The 25,305-nt window shown below is 40.1% G+C and overlaps 2 protein-coding genes across 3 annotated transcripts in view; one reads left to right on the top strand and one right to left on the bottom strand.

Moving 5' to 3' along the window:
* Positions 1 to 3: 3 nt before the first annotated feature.
* On the top strand, positions 4 to 25,230 carry Wdr3 (WD repeat domain 3). Of its 2 annotated transcripts, none has more exons than XM_051199525.1 (27): positions 4 to 87; positions 2,678 to 2,880; positions 3,780 to 3,989; positions 6,213 to 6,331; positions 7,395 to 7,473; positions 8,502 to 8,597; positions 9,397 to 9,507; positions 9,688 to 9,789; positions 10,455 to 10,552; positions 11,681 to 11,785; positions 12,472 to 12,702; positions 15,114 to 15,207; positions 16,933 to 17,034; positions 17,960 to 18,045; positions 18,191 to 18,326; positions 19,035 to 19,091; positions 19,913 to 20,013; positions 20,145 to 20,256; positions 20,366 to 20,500; positions 20,721 to 20,771; positions 21,177 to 21,242; positions 21,626 to 21,718; positions 22,067 to 22,114; positions 22,743 to 22,786; positions 22,946 to 23,074; positions 24,204 to 24,297; positions 24,542 to 25,230. In XM_051199525.1, the coding sequence occupies exons 2-27, from the start codon at positions 2,710 to 2,712 to the stop codon at positions 24,695 to 24,697; spliced, it is 2,826 nt and encodes a 941-aa protein (XP_051055482.1). In that variant the 5' UTR covers positions 4 to 87; positions 2,678 to 2,709; the 3' UTR covers positions 24,698 to 25,230. The 2 variants fall into 2 exon arrangements, with proteins under 2 accessions (XP_051055482.1, XP_051055481.1); XM_051199524.1 differs by lacking the exon at positions 4 to 87 and adding an exon at positions 202 to 319.
* The window catches only part of Spag17 (sperm associated antigen 17), a 211,951-nt gene continuing 207,881 nt past the window's right edge, over positions 21,236 to 25,305 (bottom strand). The window contains exon 49 of the mRNA XM_051199526.1: positions 21,236 to 21,668. The gene's annotated coding sequence lies outside the window, so the exon portion shown is untranslated. The remainder of the gene's footprint in view (positions 21,669 to 25,305) is intronic.

Genomic DNA, 25,305 nt, shown 5'->3' with positions numbered 1-25,305 from the left:
AACGCCGGGCGGAAGAAACGCCCAACCGGACCGGAAGGGGAAGGTCCCGTGGGCGGTGCTGGCTCCCGGAGCCTCGTGGAGGCAGAGGTGAGTGTTGCTGGAGGCTTGCAGATTGCGGGGCGCGGTTCCTTCCCTCTCTATGGTTCTCTGGATGGACCGATGCGGCGCAGTACTCCGTGCTGTGGGAGCCAGGAAAGCCGGGGGTAGTCCTGTTTCCGCGGCCGTTTGCACCACACAACCCGGAGGCCGCACGGCTGCTCCCGGGCCGGCGGGTGCGAGGCCACCGGAACTACCCGACTTTCCTGAGGCTTTCTGGGAGGTGATGTGCAATAGAAACTTAGAAGAGTAGGCGAAGGGATAATTTGAGAATGACCAGGTAGGAGGAAGGGAAGCAAGAGAAGTTATTTGAGAAATAAGCAGCTGGCTAAAGTAACTGGGTCCCCGCGGGCCCCTGCATTTGGCAAACGGCTTAGCCCTTTAAAGCCCTTGGGTGGGAGCAGTGCATTGAAAACGCTAAGTTTGAGAGATAGTGTAACTGCGAATGAAAAGCACGGCAGTGGAAGTGCTAGGTGGAAAAGCAATGCAGCAACTCAGTAAAGACAAGCTTGGAATGAAAGTGCTGCGAAGAGAAAAACGGATACTATTCAGGTAAACAGTCAAAGGAGATGGCAGACATAGGAGAGACGAGTTTAACGTGGCGATTAAAAGCAGAAAATTTGAAGTTAGATTGGCTACATTGGAGCCTGGCTTTGGTGCTTTCCGGTTGATTTTGAAGTAGTTGTTCAGCATCTCCGTTAGTCATCCTTGTGTGTAAAATGGAGATTTAAAATTGCCTCTTCTATTATCGAAGAGAAGTTTTGTGTACATGTTTGCAATGTACTAGCACTTTTCTAGTGTTTTGCTTTTACTAATGTAGTTACTTGATGCAGTTAAAGAGCTGCATGTGTTATGCACAATAAATCATTTACTGTATCTTGGACTGATTTTTTTTTTTTTTTTTTTAATGAATCAAGGGTTACTGAAAAGTTTTAAACCCTGATAGTTGGGGAGACCGTGTGTTTTAAAGCAAACTAATATGAGGGGTTTAGGAGGTAAGGTAGTCATGTAAAATGTTCAAGAAGGGATGTCCTATAAGTGCTTGGCACTCTATTCATGGATCTGGACAAAACTAGAAATAAAGATATGGGAGTCCCCGAGCATCATTCAACATGGTGTACTGGAAATCCTGAAGAAGGCTGTCTGATGAGCAACTTCAGTTAAGTTGGAGGAGTAAAAATAATTGCAGAAGAATTGAGTTTTTGTTTTGTTTCTTTTATGAGATGGATGACAGGGTCATTATGTAGCCCAAGCTGGCCCTGGACTCCTTATGTATCTGAGGGTGACCCTGAATTTCTGAGCCCCTGTGTCTGCCCAGTGCTGAGATTAAATCTGTGCACCACCACACAAGGCTTTTTTAGCACTGGCATTTGAACCCTGGACTCTAGTGTGCTAGGCAAGCCACACTGCATTCTTAACCCTTCCCTTCATCTTTTTTGGCTTAATTTAGATTTCCACGGTGGGTGGAATGGAGCCAGGTTTACAGTAATCAGTGGCGAAACCATCTAGTCTCAGCTAACAATTTCATTACCAGAACTTTGGTAGTGGTTGACAGGCAGGGCAAAAAGAGAATTGTATGGCTGCCATGAAGCTTTTATGTTAGATATTCTTGAGGTGATTGTGTCAGTGTAAACAGTTTAATACTCGAGGCATGAGGGCTTATATATTGAGTAAGGTCAGTGATTTACTCAGAGTAAGTAAAACTAAAGAACTTACAAGTTGCATGTTGTTAGATTTGCATATGCACATGTTCATATAAGTGTGTGTATGTGGAGGAGGGTGTGTGTGTGTGTGTATAAACTAAGAGGTTTATATGGAGTGTCTTTCTTATTTCTTGAGACATGGTGCCCAGTCCTTGTATGGCTTGGGCCCTAGAACCCTGACTGGGGGGGAAACGGGATGAAGAAAGACGGACACATGGACACACATACAGAAAACCTGAGATCAGGTGGTCTGGACTCTTGGATGGAGAAGCTATAACACTCCAGAAGTTCAATGTGTTTGTTACATTAAGTTAAACAGGAAGGAGGGGGTTATTACATACAGTTAAAGAAGGAGACAGGGTTATTTGCAGCCTAAAAAGGAGACAGGTTTATCTAATTTCAGAAAGAGCAGTCTCTAGAGGAGCAGTCTTCAAGCTGTAAATATGGGGCAAGAAAGCTACAGTGGACATTTTCTAGAACACTATAAACATTCCCGCTTGGACCAGAGGAAGGTGTTGCCATTCTCATGTGTCTGAGGCAGATAAGTCCTTGACATGGCTGTGCTTATGTTAACTGGACACATTCATTCAGGGTTCCCTCTGTTTCACAGAGGGTCTCTCTCAACTTGGAGTTCATGGATTCTTCTAGACTGACCCTAGGCTCCAAGGATCTGTTTATCTCCACCTTCTGAGTGCTGGGATCATATGCACATTGCTCTGTGCCTAGCTTTTTTTGTGGGTGCTGGGGACCATGCTTGTGTAGCAAATAATATACCATGAGCCAGGTTATATGCTTTTGACCACATAGAAAATAGTTTGTGTTTGTTAGCCTCCCAGAGCCAGTGTACTCCAAAACCTAAATTTTGTTTCTATACACAGATTGCCTTCCCGGTGGCTTCAGACATCCTAACATGGGGCTTACCAAACAGTATCTCCGATATGTGGCTAGTGCTGTCTTTGGCTTGATTGGCAGCCAAAAAGGTAATATTGTTTTTGTGACACTTCGTGGAGAGAAAGGACGCTATGTGGCAGTACCTGCCTGTGAACACGTTTTTATCTGGGACTTGAGAAAGGGCGAGAAGGTGAGTCAGAAATGAGTAAGTTGACATTAATTTTGGAGTAGAAGAGCCCTGTCTAGCCTACCTGCATTAATTTCTGTATGAGCCCTCAAGAGATCATGTCCCTTTGCTTCTAGACAGCTAGCACCAAATTCAGCTGTGTTCTGAAAATCACAGCCAAACTTGCTTCTTAGATGTTTGTGTTAGTATACATAGGTCATTAGTTTTAGCTCTTATTCACTTTTACTTTTGTGTACAGATTCTACTTTTCAAGTTCTGCTTGTACACACAGCCAGTTGTAAAGTATTAGGATTTTAAAAGGAGTGTTACTCTGCTGTGTCAGTGGAGTGTCCTTTTGTTATATATGCCAATAAGATCCAGTAGTTGCAGAGTTCTGCTTTGACCTGACTGAAGGTATTCCTTTTTGCTAAGCACATAGAGATAATTTGATTCATCCCTATTTACTATGTGACTCCCAAGATAGATGGATAGATAGACAGACATATAGATGATAGATAGATAGACAGACAGATAGATGATAGATAGATAGATAGATAGATAGATAGATAGATAGATAGATACTTGTTGGTACCCAGAGCCTCTTGGGATGAAACCGCTAGTACTGTAGTGCCATGAGGTGTTAAAACAAGGATGGATTTATAGCCCTTTACCAAAATTCACTAAGAGGAAAATTTGGTAACTTATTTTCATTGCCTGGATAATTTGCATGTGTATACCAATGTCAAGCTTGAGAGGAAATGATTACCTTTGAGGATGTCATTGTCTTTGCTTGTAGGATTTTATCATTGTGTGTCAGTGACTATAAATTATTGGTACTTACTGTATTACTGAAATCATTCCCACTTTGATGTCTTGATACATGCCTCACTCTTCTGCATTGGTTTTGATTTTTATGATTTCAGATCCTTATCCTTCAAGGACTTAAACATGAAGTCACTTGCTTGTGTCCTTCCCCAGATGGGCTACATCTGGCTGTTGGCTATGAGGATGGATCAATCCGAATCTTCAGCCTACTCAGTGGTGAAGGAAACATAACCTTCAATGGACACAAAGCAGCTATCACCAGCTTAAAGTACGATCAGCTCGGAGGCAGACTGGCTTCTGGGTCCAAGGTGAGCCTCAGAGACAGGTGTCCAGGGTTGTTTTCTCACACTTGCATGGAAGTAGGTTATTCACATGTATTGTTATATGAAACTGGATTCTCATTGTCCAAGCTAGTATACGGTAGGTAGAAACAGTGAGGAAGATGTGTATGCATGAGGAGGAAGTATTCTACTTATTTCCTGTTACGTGATAAAAGCGTAAGACAAAGGTACTCTGGAAACTTATATTGTGGAGGAGCCACCCCAGACTATAAAACAAGGAAGATAAGTAATAATTTGCCAATGAATTGTGTAAACTTAATATTCCTATGTTTTTAAAAGTTAATGAGCTAGAGCCAGGCATGTTGGTGCATATTTTTAATCCTCACAGTTAAGAGATGGGCACCTGTATTTGTGAGTTCGAAGCCAGTCAGTCAGTTAGGCTATGGCCTCCAGGGATACACAGTTGAGACTGTCTCACAAAGAAAAAACATTGTTTTCCTAGTATAGGAGAAGGGAAGGTGAGCTATTTGCAATTGATAGCTTCTGGGAGAGGGAAATCAGTTTTCTTCAATGTAATAACACTGAGTATATCAGCCATACTTCAGGCAGGTCACATGCTAGGGTAGTTGACCAGCACAAATCAGACTCTACTTTGGTTTAATAAGGATCAGGATAAACAAGTAGGCCGAATAGATGTTTATTCAGGGAGAAATGACTTACAACCTAGACAGATGAGCACCATCAGGTTCCATGGATGCTCTCCTCTTTGCATCCTGGCAGCAAAAGAGCACTCCCAGGATCCTCCTGAGACCTAGTTCCACAGGTCACTTCTGCCCCTGGCTCCACTCCCCAATGGGCGTGGTCAGTGCCACAGAAGCAGAAAAAGTGAATGTCTCACTACAAGACTATGCTTGTTGTTTTTGTTGTTTTAAGGAGGGAAAAAGAATATGACCTTGGGTGGCTGGGAAGGTCGAGGGGAGAATATTATTAAAATATAGTATATGAAATTCTCAAAAAATAAAAACAGAAGAAAAGATTGGTAGATTTGAAATATAAATTTAAGACATTAATTTTTTTACATTTTAAAAAGTATAAAAAGAAAGGGGGAAGTGTTTAATAACAGACTATCTACCTACTAGACTTGTAGTAAAAGAAGATATAAAATACAGCATGTAAGAGATAACACTGACATAGAAGATATAAGTGAACAGTTTTAAAGCAATGAAAGTGGTCATTATTCACCACAGGCCATGAAAAAAATAGCGTTAGTGGTGGAGACATGGCCCAGATGGTAGAATCCTTGCCTAGCATATAGGAATCCTTGGCTCTGGTCCCTAGTACTATATAAACTTGTCATATGCCTGTAAACCTAACACTTGGGAGATATAGGATAAAGATCAGAAGTTAAGGGTTACCCTCAGCTACAAAATGAAATCAAGGCCAGCCTGGGGTGGTTAAGACCCCATCTGGAAGAAACAAAAATATTAGTGTTCAGGAAAACAAATTAAAGTGGGTATGAAGACCAAGCGTTCTTCACTGAAGGGAGGAAATTGGCAGTCATTTTCAGAAATGTGGTAATACCCAGAGTGTAAAGATGGGAAGCTGGTCTCCTCATACAGATCTTTGGTAGCTCTATAGATAGATGCAGTCTAAGGGCTATTTTAATGATATGACTCTAAACTGTAAAAATAACTATCTTTTCACCAAAAACATCAAACTATGGTACTTATGTGTACCAAGATAAATGTACAAAGATTTATGCATGTGAATTTTCAGTTTTGCATATTTATAGTAACAGAAAATTGGAAATGATCCTTACATATAAAATTTATATTGTGATAATAGAAATCAAAGTAAGAGCAGATTTAACTATCAAAATGCATTAAATAAAAAAACATGAACTCTGTTTTTCTCTTTATTTTAATTTGTGTTTTTGATGTGGGGTCTCACTGGACTGTCTAGCTTTCCTCCCACGTTGCTGGGATTACAGGGACCTCCAGCCATACCTCGAGATCTCTGTTTTTAAGTATGAAAATAGCCCGGGATCTCATGCATATACAACTAGAGCAGTGTAAAGCAAAGTCTGCTCATTTCTCCTGGATGAAAGGGTAGGCTACTGCCTAACCTGCTTTCTAATTTGTGCTGGATGGTATATTGCCTTTGTGGTGACTGAGTCCCATTGTTAGTAATATTTGGCCTTTTGTGATAAGAAGAGTGCTTTTTTTCTTACATGTTACTTGATCCCTCAAGGATACAGATGTTATTATTTGGGATGTGATCAATGAAAATGGCCTCTACCGTCTAAAGGGACACAAGGATGCCATCACACAAGCTGTCTTCTTACGAGAAAGGAATCTGCTAGTTACAAGGTAAAGTTTTGAAGAGGAGTTGCCTTGTGGCTTGTTCCTGCTGTGGCTTGCTTGTATGTTGGTGTGCTTCCTCTTAGGCTGCCAACTTCCCCCTTTCTGCCTCTCAAATGCTAGAGTTTTGTAGTGAGTTGCAGCATTTTGAAATTTTCTGACCCTCCTGTCGAGTGGGTGTTTATCGTCTGGATCCCTAGAAATCAGGGAAGCAGAACGCTAAGCTGTGTGTTTAGTTCAGCCTGCCTTTTGAGGAAAAATGTGTGCCATAGGCATAATCAACATCTGTTAGGTTGAACCATTTGAAAATTTTGTTTTTGTTATATCAAACATGATCGAATATTATCAGATTCATATGGCTAAGCCAAATATATAACCACTGTCTGCCAGGAGTTCACTCAAGAAAGACTAAGATCATAAGGTTTGTCAGGTAGTAATTACAAGAAATATTGTAGTGGCTCAGGAAGAGTTGAAGAGCCCCAGGCCATGTCCCAGTGGAGATTAGCCTCCTATTGGCGAGGGGGAAACAAACAGGCTTTGAGAATGATATGTGAAGAGCATTAAATTGCTAAACTTGAAAAATGAGTTACTTCAGTGTTGTTGGATGAGAAACCAGCAGTGGGCAAAAAGACCATCTGAGAAGCTACTGAATAATGCAGGTTTGAGGAGAAGGTCAGGTTTTGGCAGATGTGGCTTAGGAGTCAAACATTAGAGACCACCCAGAGGAGGTGTTGTCAGTGCCTAGGAGCTGATGGTTTGGACCACAAGGGAGCTGAAGGGCTCAGATGTTTCCGTGTTAAACAGAGTGTCTGCTGTAAAGTGAAGAGGTGGGAGGAAGGCAGATGGGTTATGTGTATTCTGTAGCTCAGCTACTTGTGTGTGTAGGAGGTAAGCTCCTGTTTTCATAGAAGAGCAGCCACATGGAGAGCTGGAATTCTTGGCTTATCAGGACAGTCAGAATAGTTTCCAGCATTACTGCTGTATTATTCTAAAACAACAAATGAGTTGCTCACATCCCTGTTAGTTTAATCCTTCTTCCTAGTAAGATTCTTTTCCCGGTTTTTCCTTTTAGTGGGAAAGACACTATGGTAAAGTGGTGGGACCTTGATAACCAACATTGCTTCAAAACAATGGTCGGCCACCGAACTGAGGTACGTGTTGGGTCATTGGCTCCAGAAAAGCATGACAAAGCAGAAAGCAAAAGATGGTTTCTCTCGCCTTTCCTGGCTCTTTTTACTGCTCATACTGATCTGTGTGCTATCTTGAGAGATAGTGAGGTTGGCTGGGAAGAAGCAGTGCCAGCTATTGGAAAGATGTAGCCTTTCTGGTCTTGAATGAGAGCAAGCAGGCAGAGAACAAGCTTCCATGTCCTTTATATAGGCTGTCAGCAGAGGGTGTGGCCAGATTAAATGTGCATTTTACCACCTCAAAAGACATGAATTAAAGGTGTTAATCTTCCCACTTCAAAGATCCAGATTAGAAGTGGGTCTTTCCTCTTTAAATGATTTAGTAAAAAAAAAATCAACAAGTATGGTCAGTAATTTACAGTTTAGGTAATTCCAGATGTTGACAACCAAGAATAGCAACAACTGTAGAGATGTTTAAAGATATTATGGGTACAGTAACTTTCTCAGTAGCATACATACAGTAAAAGGGTAGTTTTATGTTTACCTGAATGAGATTTATTCAGCCAAGCTCAGAGACTATTTTAAGTATCTTTGCCTTCCTTTAAAGTCAGGTTTTCAAGAGCGTATTTGTAATAATGAAGTGGAAGGAGTGTTCTATGGAAATGAACTGGCAACAGTGTTGCTGCATCTCCGCTATTTAATTTTTGGATGCTAGTGAGAGATGCTTGGATATTAGGCTGATAATTATGAAGTAGACATTACTAAGGCACCTTTTACTTACGAGACCTGTAATTTGATTGTGCTTAGGATTTGTGATAAGGAGCTTTTATCTAAACAGAACAGTACAAAAGTAGAGAACTTCTTAGTACCCCGTGAGCACTTTCACCACAGGCCATTCCCCGACTGGAAAAGTGCTTCAGTTAGTGGGTTTTGAAAGAATCACCTTATTACATTTTTTATAGTGACTATAATCTTTTCAATGCTTCATTATGCTACTTGAAGTATTAAGAATGATGCTATGACAAAATGTTGACACTGTTTTGTATTCTTAGGTGTGGGGCTTGGTTCTGGTTTCAGAAGAAAAGCGACTAATCACTGGGGCTGCAGACAGTGAGCTGAGAGCGTGGGACATCGCCTATCTGCAAGAGGTAATTAATGTGATCAGATAGATCATGGCCAGTTGTATGTTTTCAGTTGATCATCTCATTGACATAGAATCAGATGTAATAGAATGAGTTCTTCCATTGATGACCTGACACTTCTAAACAAAGACTTCCTCATTGTGCACTCACTGCTGTAGTTTATTTGAGCTGGAAAAAGATTTAGGCTTAGAGCTTCTGGTAATAGTGTTGTTTAGCTTTTGGCATCTTAGCCTAGTATTCCTGGACCTTTGGACATGTGTGGGTGGACTTTAGAGGACTTTCTCTCCAAACAACAATCTGTGTAGGATGCATATTCTCAGGAGAGTGATTACAGTCATTCTGAATTCATTTGTGTGTGGGGTGGGTGGTATTTTAAACTTTAGGTTTAGTTGGAATTAGTGTGTAGCCTTAGATCCAGTATATGTTTAAGGAGCAACTGTAACACACCTTACACTGCCTCTACCAGCGGCAATACCAGTAGCAGTCTTTTTCTCTAAAATATCTTTTTTACTACAAAAAGCAAATTTTGGAGTTAAGGAAGAATTGAGCCATTAGTTTTTACACTATTATCTACTCATATTTAGTCCTCATACTATGGAAAGTCAGTGGAGATAGTATAATGAGTAATATTTTGTTATATATAATGCCAGTTTCTAATAAATTCTGAAACTTGTCCTGACATTGAAAAAGTTTATCGGAGGTCACTAGGCAAGATGTAAGTTGTTCTGAGAGGCTTCTAGGTCATTGGGGTTAAATGTCATCCCTGAGACATTTTAACTTTTATTCTTCGATCTTTCTAAAATAGATTGATGACCCAGAAGAACCAGAGTCCAAGAAAATCAAAGAGTGTCCTGGAGTACAGCACACACCTGAAACAGGGGACGGCACCCTTGAAGCAGATGAAGTGTCTGAAGATGTAATCCACTTTGTTTCTTCAATTGGGCTGAGTTAGTAGAGCAAGAACAGACTTAAGGATAACCATATCCAATTACCATTTTAGGGAGTGTGTTGGCACCTGTGTACATTAAATTTGTGTGTTTCCAGAGCTTTAACAGAACAGACATTTAACCTCCACGTTCTCTTGCTTCCTCTATAGCGCATCCTCTCATGCAGAAAAGCTGGCTCCATAATGCGTGAAGGAAGGGATAGAGTTGTGAACCTTGCTGTGGACAAGACAGGCAGGATTCTTGCTTGCCACGTGAGTACCAGGCTTACAGAACAGTAAGACAGTTCCTTTTCACTACTTAATCTTTTATAATTCAGTATAAGCATGGACTTTTCCTTTGATTATTTAATAATTCAGTATGTCTGGATGTTAGCTTAGTGGTTAACACCGGTAACACTCTTATTATAGAGGGCCTGGGTTTGGATCCCATTGTCCATGTTGGACTGTTTAGAGTCACTTGTGACTCCAGCCTAAAGTTGGAGTCTGATCAGATCAGACATGTCTGGCCTCTGCAGGCACCTACACTTCTCAAACACATTCCCCTCCTATCTACCCCCCACACACACACAATTTAAAATTTAGTATATATTTCTATGTGTATCTAATGTCCTAGAATAATGTTTATAGCATGAGTGAAAGTAACTACATTTATTATTATTATTAAGAATTTATTAAAGGCTAGCTTTTCTCATCAGTATAAAAGGTGCATGCCCTGTTTGGCCTTTAGAGGAGTGCTAAGTAGGGAGTAATATTCCTACTTAGAGATAAGACAACAAACCCAGAGAGATCAAGTTGTACATGATGGCCCAGCCAGTACAGGAAGACAGATAAGCATTGCTGTTTATTTCTTACTGGGGTTAAGCTAAATTGTAAACTGCCTGACCTAGACATACATTGCCTGCCTTCTTCCTTTCTAGGGAACTGATTCTGTGCTAGAAGTATTTTGTGTCCTTTCCAAAGCAGAAATCCAGAAGAAAATGGATAAGAAGCTGAAGAAAGCTAGAAAGAAAGCAAAGTATGTTTAAAAAAATACTTAGTGATAATAAAACAATCTGGGTAGCCATGCGTTATAGAAAAACTGTGACTTTTAAAGAAAACGTTTACTTGATTGCCTTTTAGAGCTAAATAATAGATAATCTATGGGATACCAGTACCTCCAGGTTTGAATTTCTGTTTCGTACTTCTTTATTCCTAACACATACCTGTGTTAAGAGTAGATTTTTCCCTGCTGGCCTGGTTCCACCTCCACGGCAGCCCAAAATAACACACAAAGACTCTGTAGTAGATACATTTTGTTGGCCAGTTACTAGTTTCTTATCGGCTAGCTCTGTCTTAATTATTAACCCATTTCTGTTAATCTAAGTATTTCCACGTGGTCTTATCTTAGCCGAGAGAAGGGCTGGCGTTCTTCTCTCTGTCTTCCATCTTGACTTTCCTCTTTGTCTCCTAGTCCTGCCTACCTTGCTTTATTGGCCAACAGTGCTTTATTCATTAACCAATAAGAGAAACATATTTACAGAATGACATCTCCCATCATATCTGAGTTGCAGTAAGACCCACACAGAATTAGACTGCAGATTTTGAAGCCAGGCACACTGGGAATGTGTGCCAGTGCCAGGGAGATGCAGACAGGAGCAGAACCAGAGGACTCCAGGCTCTCTAAGAGACACTGTCTCAGTGGAGCATGGCTGAGGAAGACAGACATCCTACATAGGTGTCTGGCCTCCACACATACAGACATACCAAAAAATAACATCTTTAATAGGTGATGTATCAAATTTAAAAGTGATTTTTAAAATCATCTGATGTCAAATGTTTTGAGATGGGTTCTGGCTCACATGACAAGTTCAGACAGACTAACTGCAAGTTAGAAACTGGTTGAGAAAGTTCTAGAGTTAGCTAGATCCATCAGGATCACTTCAGTGCAGTGACTGGGATGATGAATGATTACAGGACATGTTATGGGCCAGTTGCATTCCCGGTCTGTTTATGGCTATAGTGTGCTCAATCAATTCTGTGGGTAACCCTGGTAGCCAGGCCGCTCCCCCAGAATTAACTCCACTGGGCAAGAGTGTAGATTGGTAAAGACTGAGGATGCTCCTGGAAAATGGATAGGTGGTACTTCAGGTGTTTCCCTTCCTAGATTGAACTCTGCCAGTGGGGAGGAGGACCCTGAAACTAGTGTCTCAATGACTCTGCAGGATGAGATCCATCGGGTGGTCAATATTAAGACTTCTTCCAAGATCAAGTAAGTGAAGACCTAGTGTCTAAATATTACAGAATAATATTATAGAATAATAAGCCACCAAGTATCCCTGGATACAGTATTTGCAAACATGTGAATTTACATTTGAAGGTGGTATCATGTCATACTCACAAACCCATGTGTCCATTTTTTTTTTTTTTTTTTTTAAATTATGTTCATTGATTCTTTCAGGCTGCCAATTCAGAAAAACGGGTATTATCCAGAAAGTTTTAAATCACACACAGTACAGCACAACACAGAAACCAAATATGTGTCAAAACTAAGAGCTGAGCCCAGATTTCCCTTTTTACTTTAAAAGCCTATGCTTGTGGGTCTGTGAGATGTTTCAGCAGGTGTAAAGAACGGTGCTTGCTGCCATGTCTGCTAGCCTGTCTGTGTCCCTGGGGCTCATGTGAGAGAAGGGGGAACTGACTCCCTCAAGTTGTCCTCTATCTCCCACACTCATGTTGCGGTACATACACGTGTATACACATGTACAAACTTAATTAAAAGTAATACATTTTAAAGCCTGTGTTCAACTGCTGGTCAGTACCCAGAACAATATTCTATCTAAGATTCTATATACATGATTAAACTATAGATTGACATCACTAAGCTTTTCTTAGAAAAATTTTGACATCATCAGCCAAGACAGTAGCTGGAATGTTTATGATGACTTTCCCATGCAGATCCTTTGACCTGATTCATTCACCTCAAGGGGAGTTGAAGGCAGTCTTCCTGCTTCAGAACAACCTGGTGGAATTATATTCGCTCAATACATCCTTGCCGACCCCTCAGCCTGTCAGGACAAGCAGGATCACCATTGGAGGCCATCGCAGCGATGTGCGCACTTTGTCATTCAGCTCGGATAATATAGCTGTACTTTCAGCTGCGGCTGATTCCATTAAGATATGGAACAGGTCTGTGAAGTAATGCTTTCTGTATCTCTGTTCAGTAGAATTGCGTTTTCTTTGAGATGTTTTTGGTACTCTGGATGATTGGCTCTTATCCTCAAGAACCTAAATGCAGTTCAGTCAGAAGATAAAAATTGATGCATTTTGGCAGTTATTCTATAGAGCTTATATCAGATTTTGGTGTGGAGCTGGTGAAACTGCTCAGCAGGTAAAGTTACTTGCCACTAAGGACCTGAATTTGACCCCTAGAACCCACATAGTAGAAAGTGAAAACTGGCCCTTGCAAATTGCCTTCTTTCCCTGTATATATGTGCCTGCTCCTCTCCATGAATAAAATGAAGAAATAAAATTTAGGGTAAAGTAAACCAAACTTTTCCTTCATTTGGAGCTTTGGATGCATTTGGCTGGAAGAAGCGCACAGTGCAGTCACTGCCCTTTGTATTCAAGTCTGACGCCCTCTGAAATTGACATGCATTCCTGTCCTTCTTTCCTTTCCTCCACTCCTTGACTCCTTCCTTTTCTCTCAGACCTCAAATAATGCAAATACTTTAAAGCTGATGCTGCTGCTTCCTTCCTAGTTTGCTGAAAAACTGGAGCCATCTAGAAGAATGTTCTGTTCTCTCATAGAATGTTAATTTAGCTCATTTAGCTAATCTCTGCTAACTTAGCTTTGACTATATCCTTGTGTAGTAAACAGGAAGTATGCAAGGCTATGGCAGATATAACAAAGCATACTATGTTACAGAAAACTTTTTATATAGTTAGACTGTACTAAATATAAAAATCAGTAACAAGCCAGGCATGATGGTGCATTCTTTTAATCCCAGCACTCAGGAGGCAGAGGCAGGTGGATCTCTGTGAGTTCAAGGTCAACCTAGTCTACAAAAAAAGAAAATAAAAGTCAGTAAGTTGTTAACAGTGTTACATACTATACATAATCATATGTGCTGTACTTTACATAAATTTCATCTCCACTTCACCTCAAAAAGTCAGTACACAAAATGTACAATGGTGGCAAAGAAAAAAAAAAATCTTTTTTAAGGATTTATTTTTATTTTATGAGTGCTTGTCTTTATATTATGTGTGTGCCTGGTACCCATTTAGGTCTGAAGAGGGCATTGGACATTGGATCCACTGGAACTTGAGTTACAGGCAGTTGTGAGCTGCCATGTGGGTGCTGGGAATGAAACCTGGATTCTCTGGAAGAGCAACAAGTGTTCTTACTGAGCCATTTTCTACTCCATTGTACTCTTAACAGGACTAACAGGTACATGGTCTGTTATTGACCAAAACATTGCTAAGAGTTGTATGTCATTGGTTGAATGAATAAATATTAGCGGCCCTATTAAATGAATTTATGGGCTGGAGTGAAAACTCAGCCGTTAAGAGCACTGGCTTCTTTTCTAAAGGACCTGGTTCAGTTCCCTGTACACACATGGCAGCTCACAACCATTTGTTTTTGTTTTTATTATCTATTATTTTTTCTTATTTTACATATTGATCCCAGTTCCCTCTCCCTCCCACTCCACAGGGAGGGTGATGTCTTCCAGGAGGGCTCACAAAATCTGTCAAGTTGTTTGGAGTAGGGACTAGGCCCTCCCTCCTGCTTCTAGGCTAAGGGAGTATATCTTCATGGGGAGTGTCCTCCCAAAGTCCTTTTGTGCACGAGGGATACATCCTGTTTCCACTGTTAGAGGTCCCTTAGACTGCCCAGGCCTTCTAACTGAGACCCATGTTTAGGGGGACTGAGTCGGTCCAAGCTCACAATCATTTATAACTCCAGTTCCAGGAGATCTGACACTCTTCTGACCTCTGAGGGCACCACATGTATATGGTACACAGTCATACATGCAAGCTAAATACCCATACACATAAAATAAAAATAGTAATAATTAACTTTCAGATATTGGTGAAGGTAAACCATTTCTACCTGAAGCTCTTTATGCTAGGTCTTGGAGCCTGGGCTCTATGGAGCCCAGCCAACTACTTGTTTTCCTCTGCTTTTGTATGATATCTTTTCCTTTTTTTTTTTTTTTTTTTTTTTTTTTGAGACAGGGTTTCTGTGTGTAATGTGTGTAATCCTGGCTGTCCTGTCCTAGCACTTGCTCTGTAGACCAGGCCGGCTTCAAACTCAAACTCAACAGAGATCCTCCTGCTTCTGCCTCCCGAGTGCTGGGATTAAAGGCGTCTACCACCATCACCCCACATTATCTCATTTCTTTATGGTAGCTTTTTTCTTCAAAGAAATCCAAATTTGGTCCATAATATTCTTTCTTTACTAAGATGAATATGAGTCAAGACTTAGACTTGTCTTATGTCATGTCAGTCTCTGTGTGTGCTCAGTGTGTTGAAAACACTGACTTCTAAGTGGAAAACAGTTCATTTGTCGTGAACTCCGTGCCCCTTGTCTCTTGTAGGTCTACCCTGCAGTGTATTCGCACGATGCCTTGTGAATATGCTCTCTGCTCCTTCTTCGTTCCTGGTGATAGGCAGGTGGTCATAGGAACAAAGGTAAAGCTGGGGCTTTTCAGTATCCCAAAAGATGTTTCAGCAATTGGATTTTTAGACCATATTGGTAATTCATATATTAGAGTTAGATAATAGTTTATTGACCTTTTTGGTGTTTTAAAAAAATTTTCTTGTTTAAAAAAATCAAATCATCTGTCAAATTATGAAGAAGGATATTAAAGTCAATACTGAGGTAACTGCCATCAGATTTTGATGATTATCCTTATTATATGCATCTTATAAACGTATGTAATTATGTTTAAGTGATGGTAAGATACACTAGTTGCAAATAATAACATATAACCAGGTTTGACAGAACATGATACTATACAACCAAACTGAACAGGTCTTCATTCTTAGATTGTCATCAGTTTGGGACAGCCTTGAGTAAATGTGGATTTGGATTCAGATTGTCTTTCAAACCTCTTAGAGAATGCTGCCCTGTATGGTATGGCAATAATTACACTTGCAGAGATCCATCTAAATTTTCTGGCACTTAGTAAATTTGCAGCCTTTGAAAAATTGCTTTAGCCCCGTTAGCCATACTTTCTTTGGAGTGCATGATAAACAGAGACTGGTCACAGCAGCAGTGAGAATAAAATGGAGTAAGGTTTATAGGGTGTCTTGACATAGAGATTTTCATTGTAACCCAGGCTTCCTCAAACTTAGGATTCTCCTGTTTCAACTTCCAAGTGCTGTAACTGTATTCAGTTGCGGGGTGTTTTGGAAAGTATTTGATTTCAAGTATGTGTCATCCTTATTTCTGTAATCCTGTGTCAAATATACATGCATTTTATTAAGAAACCAGCATGCCACAGTGGCTGTTTCTTGCCTGGAAAGAAGTTTAAAATGTTATAAAGAGTTTTAGGTCCTGTTAGAGAAACAGCAGCATTACAACTGAAAATTGTACCCATTTTTCATCTATCATTCAGCTAGTGTCCATGTTCTGTTTGTTGTTGGGAAAGTGTTGTGTGGATTGCTTTAAGGACTGCTGTAAGGCTAATGAGCATTCCCTGGATGGTGCAGAGCAGCTATTGAACGGCTCTTGTGATCCTCATGATATCTCTCAGATGCTAGCGATGCAAACTCTGTTCTATAAAAAGCAAATTCTTGGAGATGAATTCTGTAGCAGTCATAGAGTTGGAAAAAGACAGGCCTGGAGCTTAGTTCACCTTGCTCCCACTGTCTGCCATGCTGTGTAGAAGCTCATGCAGTTAGTAGGCTTTTGCCTGAGCCTTGTTAAATGCCAATACCATTGTCGTGGCATACACAGATGTCTAGCCAGGAGTCATGGTAGAGTTTTAGTTTTCATTGTCAGTGTATTGTAGAAGGAAGAAACCAAGACTAGTGGGGAAAATCTCCATATACAATTACTGTAGGCTTGAGTGGTGCACTTAAAGCCTGGGAGAAAGTTTGTTTTCATTTGAGTTGTTCACATTTGTCTATAGCTGTGGTATTTCCCCTTTGAAGTTGTGGAACCAGTGAAAGCAGCAGAGTCAAAAACTACACGATTGGACTTTCCATAGCTGTATACAAAAGCAGTGCAGTCAATGTTAATGTGATGTTTCAGAGGGCAGCAGTCGGTTTTTAGACAAGGAATATAGACAGTATTTAGAGAGGATCCATTTCTGAGCAGTCAACCCACATTGTTGTTGCTTTTCTAAACTCTGTAGGCATCTGTCATGAAGGTAGTAGATGTGCTCTTCACAGCTCTGTTCACTTTCCTAGACCGGAAATCTGCAGATTTACGACCTGGCCTCGGGCAATCTCTTGGAGACAGTAGCTGCCCATGATGGAGCTTTGTGGTCCATGTCCCTTTCTCCTGATCAGGTAACTGCAATGGGCTTTAAAGCTCTGGGCTTCGGCACTCTAAATGCATCATCTAGTTCTGCCAAGTTTAGTTGCCTATGAAAGGTTCCATCCAGGTTGCATTAAAGAAAGCTCCCCTGTGTCTAATCTTTAGATTTCACAAAGATGTCCCCCTTAGTCCAATGATGACTAGAGAAATTCTTTAGCAAATCCATGAGCCTTGTGACTCAGTAATAAGTGCTTGCGTTTTCAGAGCTTCTTCACCTGGAGAACTCCACACTGATCCTGATAGAGACACTGCCTAACATTTCGAGTTGGGTGGTTTTGTGCTGTTTTTATTTACTTTGGCATTTATCAAAATATTCTCAATGATTGAAATCATTTATCCATTGAAAGTATGTATTTGGAAAAAGTAAATACAGAGTAGCTGTCATCACAGTATAATATGCATGTGGATATGTGTGCTATAAATGAGGCAGAATAGACTGCTTTTTTTTTAATTTGGAAAATATTGCATAGGTGCTTGAAGCAGGGACATTTCAGGAATAGTTTATCATTTTCTGAGGTGATCACTAGACTGTTCACGCAATACATGTTTATTAAACTAATCTTACTGCTTTGTCGCAAATTCATCTGTCTTAGGTAAAGTTGAAGGAAAAAGACAGAGAAAAGAAACTCCATAGGATTCCTTAAAAGCTTTTCTTAATGATGATAATGGGAAATTACCTAGGACGTCAGTGATCATGCCTGTCAGTGTTAGGCTGTGCTGGAATCCTCAAATGAGGTCTGGCAGTGTCCCCAGTAGAGCTGTAGGGGTGGGTACGTCTTTATTAATTTTTGACATTTATCATTAAATAAAAAGAGTTTTACATTATTTTGATATGTGTACTTAGCAAAGTTTTTGCGCTATGCTAGTTTTTTAATTGAAATGTCACTTAATTTTCAGCGCGGCTTTGTGACAGGTGGTGCTGATAAAGCCGTCAAGTTCTGGGATTTTGAGTTAGTGACAGATAAAAACAGTACCCAGAAGAGGTGAGTGGCCATTGTGTGTGGGCTTTAAAATGAAGTAGAGAGCTGTTGATTTGTGTGTCTGTCTGTGTCAAGTTTGGAACTGTGTGTTTGTGGAGTTCTCATGTTAGTTTTTTTTTTTTTTTTTTCCTTGATGTTGCCTGGGTAGACTTTCTGTGAGGCAGACTCGAACCTTGCAGCTAGATGAGGATGTCTTGTGTGTCAGTTACTCTCCCAATCAAAAGCTGTTGGCAGTGTCTTTGCTGGACTGCACTGTGAAGATTTTCTATGTTGACACTTTAAAGGTACAGTGGTATGGGCTGGGAATAGTCTTTCTGTGTGACCTTAAGAATTTGGAATGATCCAATGTGATAGTTTCTCTTTTAGTCATTTTTCATTTCTGTTCTTTTATGGTGAGAGACAGAAAGGAAGTGGATCTTGGTGGGAGGGGAAACTCACCAGGATATATCATGTAGAAAAGAATCTATTCTCAGTATAAGGAAGAACAATTGGGATGATACCCAAAAAATAGTATATTTCTAAAAATATGTCCATGACGCTAAGTGTACTAGAGAAACTAATAGTGTCACAGAGTTCATCAAATTTGTTTAAAACAAGCACTAGTTCATGTGTTCAGAAGACCTGTAGACAGAAAGCCCTGTCTTGTCATAGCTAATAGCTTTAATGGTATTGCTAGATACAGGCTACTGGGCCCTATACCCAAAGTCTCAGGATTGCATTGGACCTCAGGGTGAGAGAACCTCATTTGAGAGAACTGTCCCAGAGAGCCTGTGTGGGCAGACTCTAAGGTGTAGGTTTTGGGGAGCCTGACTCCCTTTACTGGGCTTCAGTATTCTTTTCTAATATGTGTAGGATTTGCATAGTAGACACAGGTGCTCTTACCAAGCAGTCCAGAAATATGTTTAGTATTATAAATTTATATTTGGCTCCATGTGTTACAGATTGTAGCTGTAAACAAATATGAATGATTTCTATTCTTCCTTTATGTTTAGTTTTTTCTCTCACTGTATGGACACAAACTGCCTGTTATATGCATGGACATCTCCCATGTAAGTAACATCTGTGGGTTATCTTCTTTAAACCAGACACTTTTCTCAATTTGTGGTATGTTCTTGATTGTACAGTACTTGTATCATTCTGTGGAGTTTATTATACTTTCCTTCAAAAAGTCTGTATTAAAGTCATAGCATAAACAGGCTAATGTTTCACAAATACTGCCTAGCAGATTGCTGCTCTAAATTCCCTAATTGGGAGAACATCCTAAAATAGCTGGCTTTACCAAGGCACTCTTTGCTGTATGATAACAATGAGGATTTGAGCAGTGTGGTGCTCTGCTTTGTATAAATACTGTCTACAGAACCACATTTCCCCCTAGTGATTGCAAGTGAGAATATTTATTTGCAAGGTGTCTACTTTGCACCAAAGGGAAACTAATGAAGCCTGTACCTGTGAGATTCTTGTAACACAGCCACTTGAAGCTAGGCATGAGGGAATAGTGATGGGGATGTGGGATACAAGGCTAAGGAGGTTTTTTTCCAGCTTCATTTTCTCTTTACTTTTCCTACTCTCTGCACAAATCTCATTCCAGGCACCTCTTTTCTTATTTAGTTGAATAAACAGATCACCTGACATTAAGCACAGCACTATGCTGAGGCATTCTCCTGTGAAAGGGTTATAGTTCATAGCCCGTGCTTTCATTCTCCAAGCTTTGAGAAGCTCTAGAGGTCCAAGCACGGGTATTTTGGATAGAGATGAAAAATTTTTTGCCCTATTTTAATATTTTTAAGAAATAGGTTAAATATACTGGTTAACCTTTAATAATTATCTAGTTTAATGAAACATTAAAAATATTTTTGTTTCTGTGCCATAGGATGGAGCACTAATAGCAACTGGCTCTGCTGATAGAAATGTGAAAATCTGGGGTCTGGACTTTGGGGACTGCCACAGGTCTCTCTTTGCACACGATGACAGGTGGGTGTGGTCTTCTGAAAAGATCTATTTGATGGTCTCGGGTAGTGATAAATTGAAAGTTCCAGAAAATAGGCATTCCTAACTGGTGTAACATGGCTCTCGCTTACTGACACCTACCTCTCCACTCTTAGTGTGATGTACCTGCGGTTTGTGCCCAAGTCTCACCTCTTCTTCACTGCTGGGAAGGACCGCAAGATCAAGCAGTGGGATGCAGACAAGTTTGAGCACATCCAAACGCTGGAGGTAACCCTTGCCTGCTGTAGGAATATTTACCTTGCCCACTAGCATAAGCAGGTAGTAAACAATGAGTAAGTTATATTTACTTAGGTCGGTTTGCTTTCTCATTGTCCAGGGGCACCACCAGGAAATATGGTGTTTGGCTGTCAGCCCCAGTGGAGACTATGTTGTATCAGCATCTCATGACAAATCGCTAAGACTCTGGGAGAGAACGAGAGAGCCTCTTATTCTTGAGGAAGAAAGAGAAATGGTAAGACCTTTGAGTTTGTTTTCATGTCGGGTAGGGATGGCTTACATGCTGAAATTTTCCTACCCAGTGTGCTCACAGTCACATGAAAGGTGTATCCAAGACCAGTGCCACCCATTCCAGAAGCTAGGTTGACATGAGCGCCCTTGGCATTATGAGGCTTTGAAAGAAGCTCCTTCTACTACTCATTTGCTCGTTATAACTTCAGTGTATCTCTTGGCAGGAAAGGGAAGCAGAGTATGAGGAGAGTGTGGCCAAAGAAGACCAGCCAGCAGTAAGTGAATCTTTTGGGATACTGGAATTAACATAATTTCAAGAACTTGTGATGGGAGAGAAATTGAGAATAGATGCCAGAGGCACTACCAGCTAGTGTGAGAATCTGTGTGATGTTTTATTCAATTATAACATTAGTTCTGTGACCAGTTTGTATGGGGATTCTTATCATTATGGCTTTTTCTTTTTTGAATGGAACTTTTTAAGGAATTACAATATTTATTGAGCAGAACAAAAATTTAAATAAAGATTGAGAAATTGGATACTTTATAAACATTTACAGGATAATGCTTATGAGTCAAACAAAAGATTTACTATTGTGCCAATCCTCAGTGGGAGATAGTGACTGTGGTATTTTTATAAAGTAATACCCATCTTGTTCAGGATCTCTTCTTGTTTCTGGCAGGTTCCAGGGGAGACACAAGGTGACAATTACTTCACTGGGAAGAAAACGATTGAAACAGTCAAAGCAGTAAGTTGGCAGAGTGCTGTATTGTCTTGTAGTAGAATTCTGACTTTTTAGTAAAAAACTTACCCTGTGTCAGCCGCATAGCCCAGTGTGGCACAAAAGTTGATGAACTCCAGGCACCAATCATCACCTGTGTCTGATGCCCTTGGTCTTGGCACCTGACCAGTGTGTGGCTCTTTGGTGTTCCCAGGAGCTGCTCTGTTGTGTCCAGATACGGCCTCATCTGAGTGCCTGTTATTTTGTCTCTTTCTTACAAATTAAAAATAAGAAAACAAATACTGACAACTGTAAATGCTACGGTGCACTCTAACTGGCATGTCTTTTATTAAGCCGATTGAGGCCATCAATATCCAGGCCTTCCCGTTTCTATGTCTTGATCAATGTAGGCGGAGAGGATCATGGAGGCCATCGAGCTGTACCGAGAAGAAACTGCAAAAATGAAAGAACACAGAGCCATTTGTAGAGCAGCAGGGAAAGAGGTGAGCTTGTCCATCAAGTCACACACTAGGGTGTCTTTATGAAAAGAATCCCAAAGGAGGCCGTTTCAGATTTATCTTAGATAAGGGTATGTGGTAAAGGCAGTGTCATGTAATTCAAGTATTACAAGAAGTAGGGAACTGTGATGCAAAGAGGCTTCTGTATAAAAAAAGGAAGGATAGGAAATAACAGATCAAGGTGATTGGTATAAATGTGTGTAACTACATGGGTTTGCAAAACAAGATAACAGCTTCAAATTTTGTGATAAACTGTACTGCCCAAACTCAAAGTTTTAGGATATTACTAATGCCCCCTCAAAACCTATTTTTAATGATTTGACTTTTTCACAGGTTCCTCTTCCTGTCAACCCCATCCTGATGGCTCATGGCAATATTTCGGTGAATACGATGCCTGTTTCTCCTTTGGTGGTTCAAGGGTTAACTTCAGATACAAGAAAGAGAGTGAAAACGCATTGTGATTTTGGGGTAGATGCCCTAGGAAGTCCTTTGTCTCCAAAAGACAGGGTGTCCTCTAAGACAGCTTGTATCTCAAATGGCTACTAATGACAAGCTTCCCAAGGAAGTGTTTGGATTAGACCAGCCTGGCTCTAACTCCGTTAGTGCTTCCTTATGTTCGGAATCCATAGTCCTCTCAAGAGTTGTTTATTTAAATGAACTCAGATAGAAATCTTTAGAGGAACAGTTGACAAAACCCATCATAAAGAAGGGAAGAGATACATCGGGAGAAAATGTTTTTCTAGGAGTTGCTAATTATGTGCTATTTTACTTGCATATCTCATCCATTATAATAATATCAGAATTCTTCATTGTATAGATATGAAACAGGCTTAGCTTACAAGGAACCAGTCAATAAAAGAGATAGCTTAATTGTAACCCTGAATCTGGCTAGCTCCAAGCCCACACAGCCCTGCCATATTAGATCATTTTTCTCAAGTGGAATGGACTGAGAGCACACTGGTGGAAAACACGTGAGACTTTCACTAATGCTGTTGTCCTTTCTTCGTAGCCTTCGGCATATGTGTTAGAGACCTTTAAAGGGGTCAAGTCCAGGTAAGTCCTTGTGCTTCTGTAACTCACCACTAAAGTCACAGAGTGTCTGAGTGGAAGTGAACAATGGCACTGATACTTAATCTTCCTTTGAATTACGTCAAAATTTTAATGGAAAATAATTCATTATTGAGGAATGTGATGTTTGTTTTTCCTCCTTAGTGAACTAGAAGAGGCTCTGCTTGTGCTGCCATTCTCTTACGTCCCAGACATTCTTAAATTATTCAATGAATTCATCCAGACAGGCACTGATATCGAACTTCTGTGTCGGTGCCTCTTTTTTCTCCTCAGGTAACATGTTTTTACAAATACTATCTGTTCTACCAGACTGCTCCAGCTGTGGGCTAGCTGAAGCTAGCATTGTTTTGGGATTAATAATTCTGTTTCAGTATCAGGAACTGTTAAGGAAAATAGAGTCTGCCTTTTGTGATTGTTTTTTCCTTTAAAACAAAGATCTTAATGACCTACTTTTTAAAGTCACATATTTTAGTAAGACTATCAGTTCAGCTCAGGATGCAGTCTATGATGCTAGGTTGTTTACTCACCAGTTTGCTCTGTTTGTTTTGCTTTTAAACTGATGAACTTAAGCTGATCAACTTTGTTCTGACAACATTTTAAAGAATAGCCAGTAAATTTCTGTAGGTGTCTGCAGACACAAATGGAAGTGAAGGGACATAGGAAGGGAAACTAAGGAACATGCAAGTAGATAAACAGCATTTGGTGAAATGACTTAAGCATTTGAAGAACTGGCCTGACTTTGCCTGTTTTGAAACAGGATCTCGGTATATTTTCTTGCCTTCCATGTAACATGTATGTAGGCCAGGTTGGCCTTAGACTTGCCTGCCTCTACATTCTAAAGGCTAGGATTACAGATATATGCCACCCTAGCTCGCCTTATTTATTTATTTATTTATTTATTTATTTATTTATTTATTTTCCATTTTGAGACTGAATTTTATTTTAGTCCAGCATATAGCCTGGACTGGCCAAACTGATAGCAGTCTTGTCTAGATGCTAGGATTACAGTGATGATCCACCATGCTCAGTTTTTCCCAAGGGTGCCGAGGATAAAACTCAGGTCCTTGTGCTTATATGGCAAGCACCTTACTTGCTGAGCTAACTCCCAGTCCTCATGTTAGTTAGTGTTTTTAATAGACTTCATTCTATCTCTAGAGCTTTCCATTATCATGATCTCTCTGGTCATGTGGTAGATTTCTGAGAAAAGATGTGAGCATGTCATCTCACCATATCGAGGTGATGGGAAACTTAGGTGATTTTTGTTAGTGGGTTGGTTGAAGCCTGTGTTTTACCCTCATAATGGTGCATTGGATTTATAACTTATCATCTGTTTACTATTTCTTAGGGGAAATGATAGGGCTAGATTCTCTCTTTGCAGCATGACTTTTTTTTTTCCTTTTAGAATTCACTTTGGCCAGATCACCAGTAACCAGATGCTTGTGCCTGTGATAGAGAAACTAAAGGAAACAACTATTTCAAAAGTCAGGCAAGTCCAGGTAAGTGCCTGTTGGTAGACATGTATCCTAAAAGTACCATATGCTGGGCCCTCTTTGTCACAATACCAACCAGACATAAATCTGTACTTAGGGTAAATTTTCTTTTGGCATTAGTACAAACAGAATTTTAAAACAACAACAAAAATCCTTATTGGGGGAAAGAAATATGACAACACATAATCAGACCCTGCTGCATTGTCTAAATAGCAAAGAATTCCATTTACTTTCTTATGTTCTTCTTTAGGATGTCATTGGCTTCAATATGGCAGGTCTCAATTATCTCAAGAGAGAGTGTGAAGCAAAGAGTGAAGTTATGTTTTTTGCTGAAGCTACTAGTCACTTGGAAGAGAAGAGAAGGAAACGAAAAAACAGGAAGAAGATGATTTTAACATTGACTTAGAACTGAAAGGATGTCTCTTTTCCTGCTTCCCTTAAACTTTAAGGAACATGTAAACTAAGCTGTAGTGGAGCTGGTGTCTTAATAATAAATACTGAAAAAGATCATGTTGTTATCTCGGGGTACAGTGTCAGCTTTGGCTGAGAAAATCCAACGTGGCTGTGTTCTGCCTCCTCCTATCCTTTGGACTGGACAGATTTATTTTAAAAATCTGTGTTCTTCAGAACTGAGCCTTTAAATTGTAGCAAGAGGTTTTTTTTATTTTATTTTATTGACTGTGTATTTGGTTCATTTGAGGTGAAAGAGACATTTCAGAAGTGTCTCATATTTATAGCAGATTATTTGTATTAGAGCTTTTCCATTTAAGATAATCATGTGTGTCATTGTCTTCTAAATGAAGTACCACGGACCTCAGGGCTGAAAGGGTTGGTAAAATATCTAGAGCAACCTCCTTAAGCTAGTGCAGGTTGTTGAGTCTGTATATAACATCATAATGTTATTTGTACTTTGGAAAATAAAATAGCTTTTTCATTAACCATTTAAAATGTCTTGCTGGCTGTCTGAATAATAGGGGGAGTGGCCTGGTATAAATATATGTATGTCTACATGGT

The sequence above is a fragment of the Phodopus roborovskii genome, unplaced genomic scaffold, assembly GCF_943737965.1.
Source record: "Phodopus roborovskii unplaced genomic scaffold, PHOROB, whole genome shotgun sequence".
In the NCBI taxonomy this organism is placed as follows: Eukaryota; Metazoa; Chordata; class Mammalia; order Rodentia; family Cricetidae; genus Phodopus; species Phodopus roborovskii.
Note: the sequence above shows the minus strand (reverse complement) of the source record. Positions and strands in the feature narration are given on the sequence as shown.

Bases quoted from the DNA above. Each gene is read 5' to 3' on its own strand.
- Wdr3 (XM_051199525.1), top strand. From the start codon at position 2,710: ATGGGGCTTACCAAACAGTATCTCCGATATGTGGCTAGTGCTGTCTTT. The intron at 18,046-18,190 runs GTGAGTGGCCAT...TTGCCTGGGTAG, and splicing joins AAAAACAGTACCCAGAAGAG to ACTTTCTGTGAGGCAGACTC. The intron at 22,115-22,742 runs GTGAATACGATG...CTTTCTTCGTAG, and splicing joins TGGCTCATGGCAATATTTCG to CCTTCGGCATATGTGTTAGA.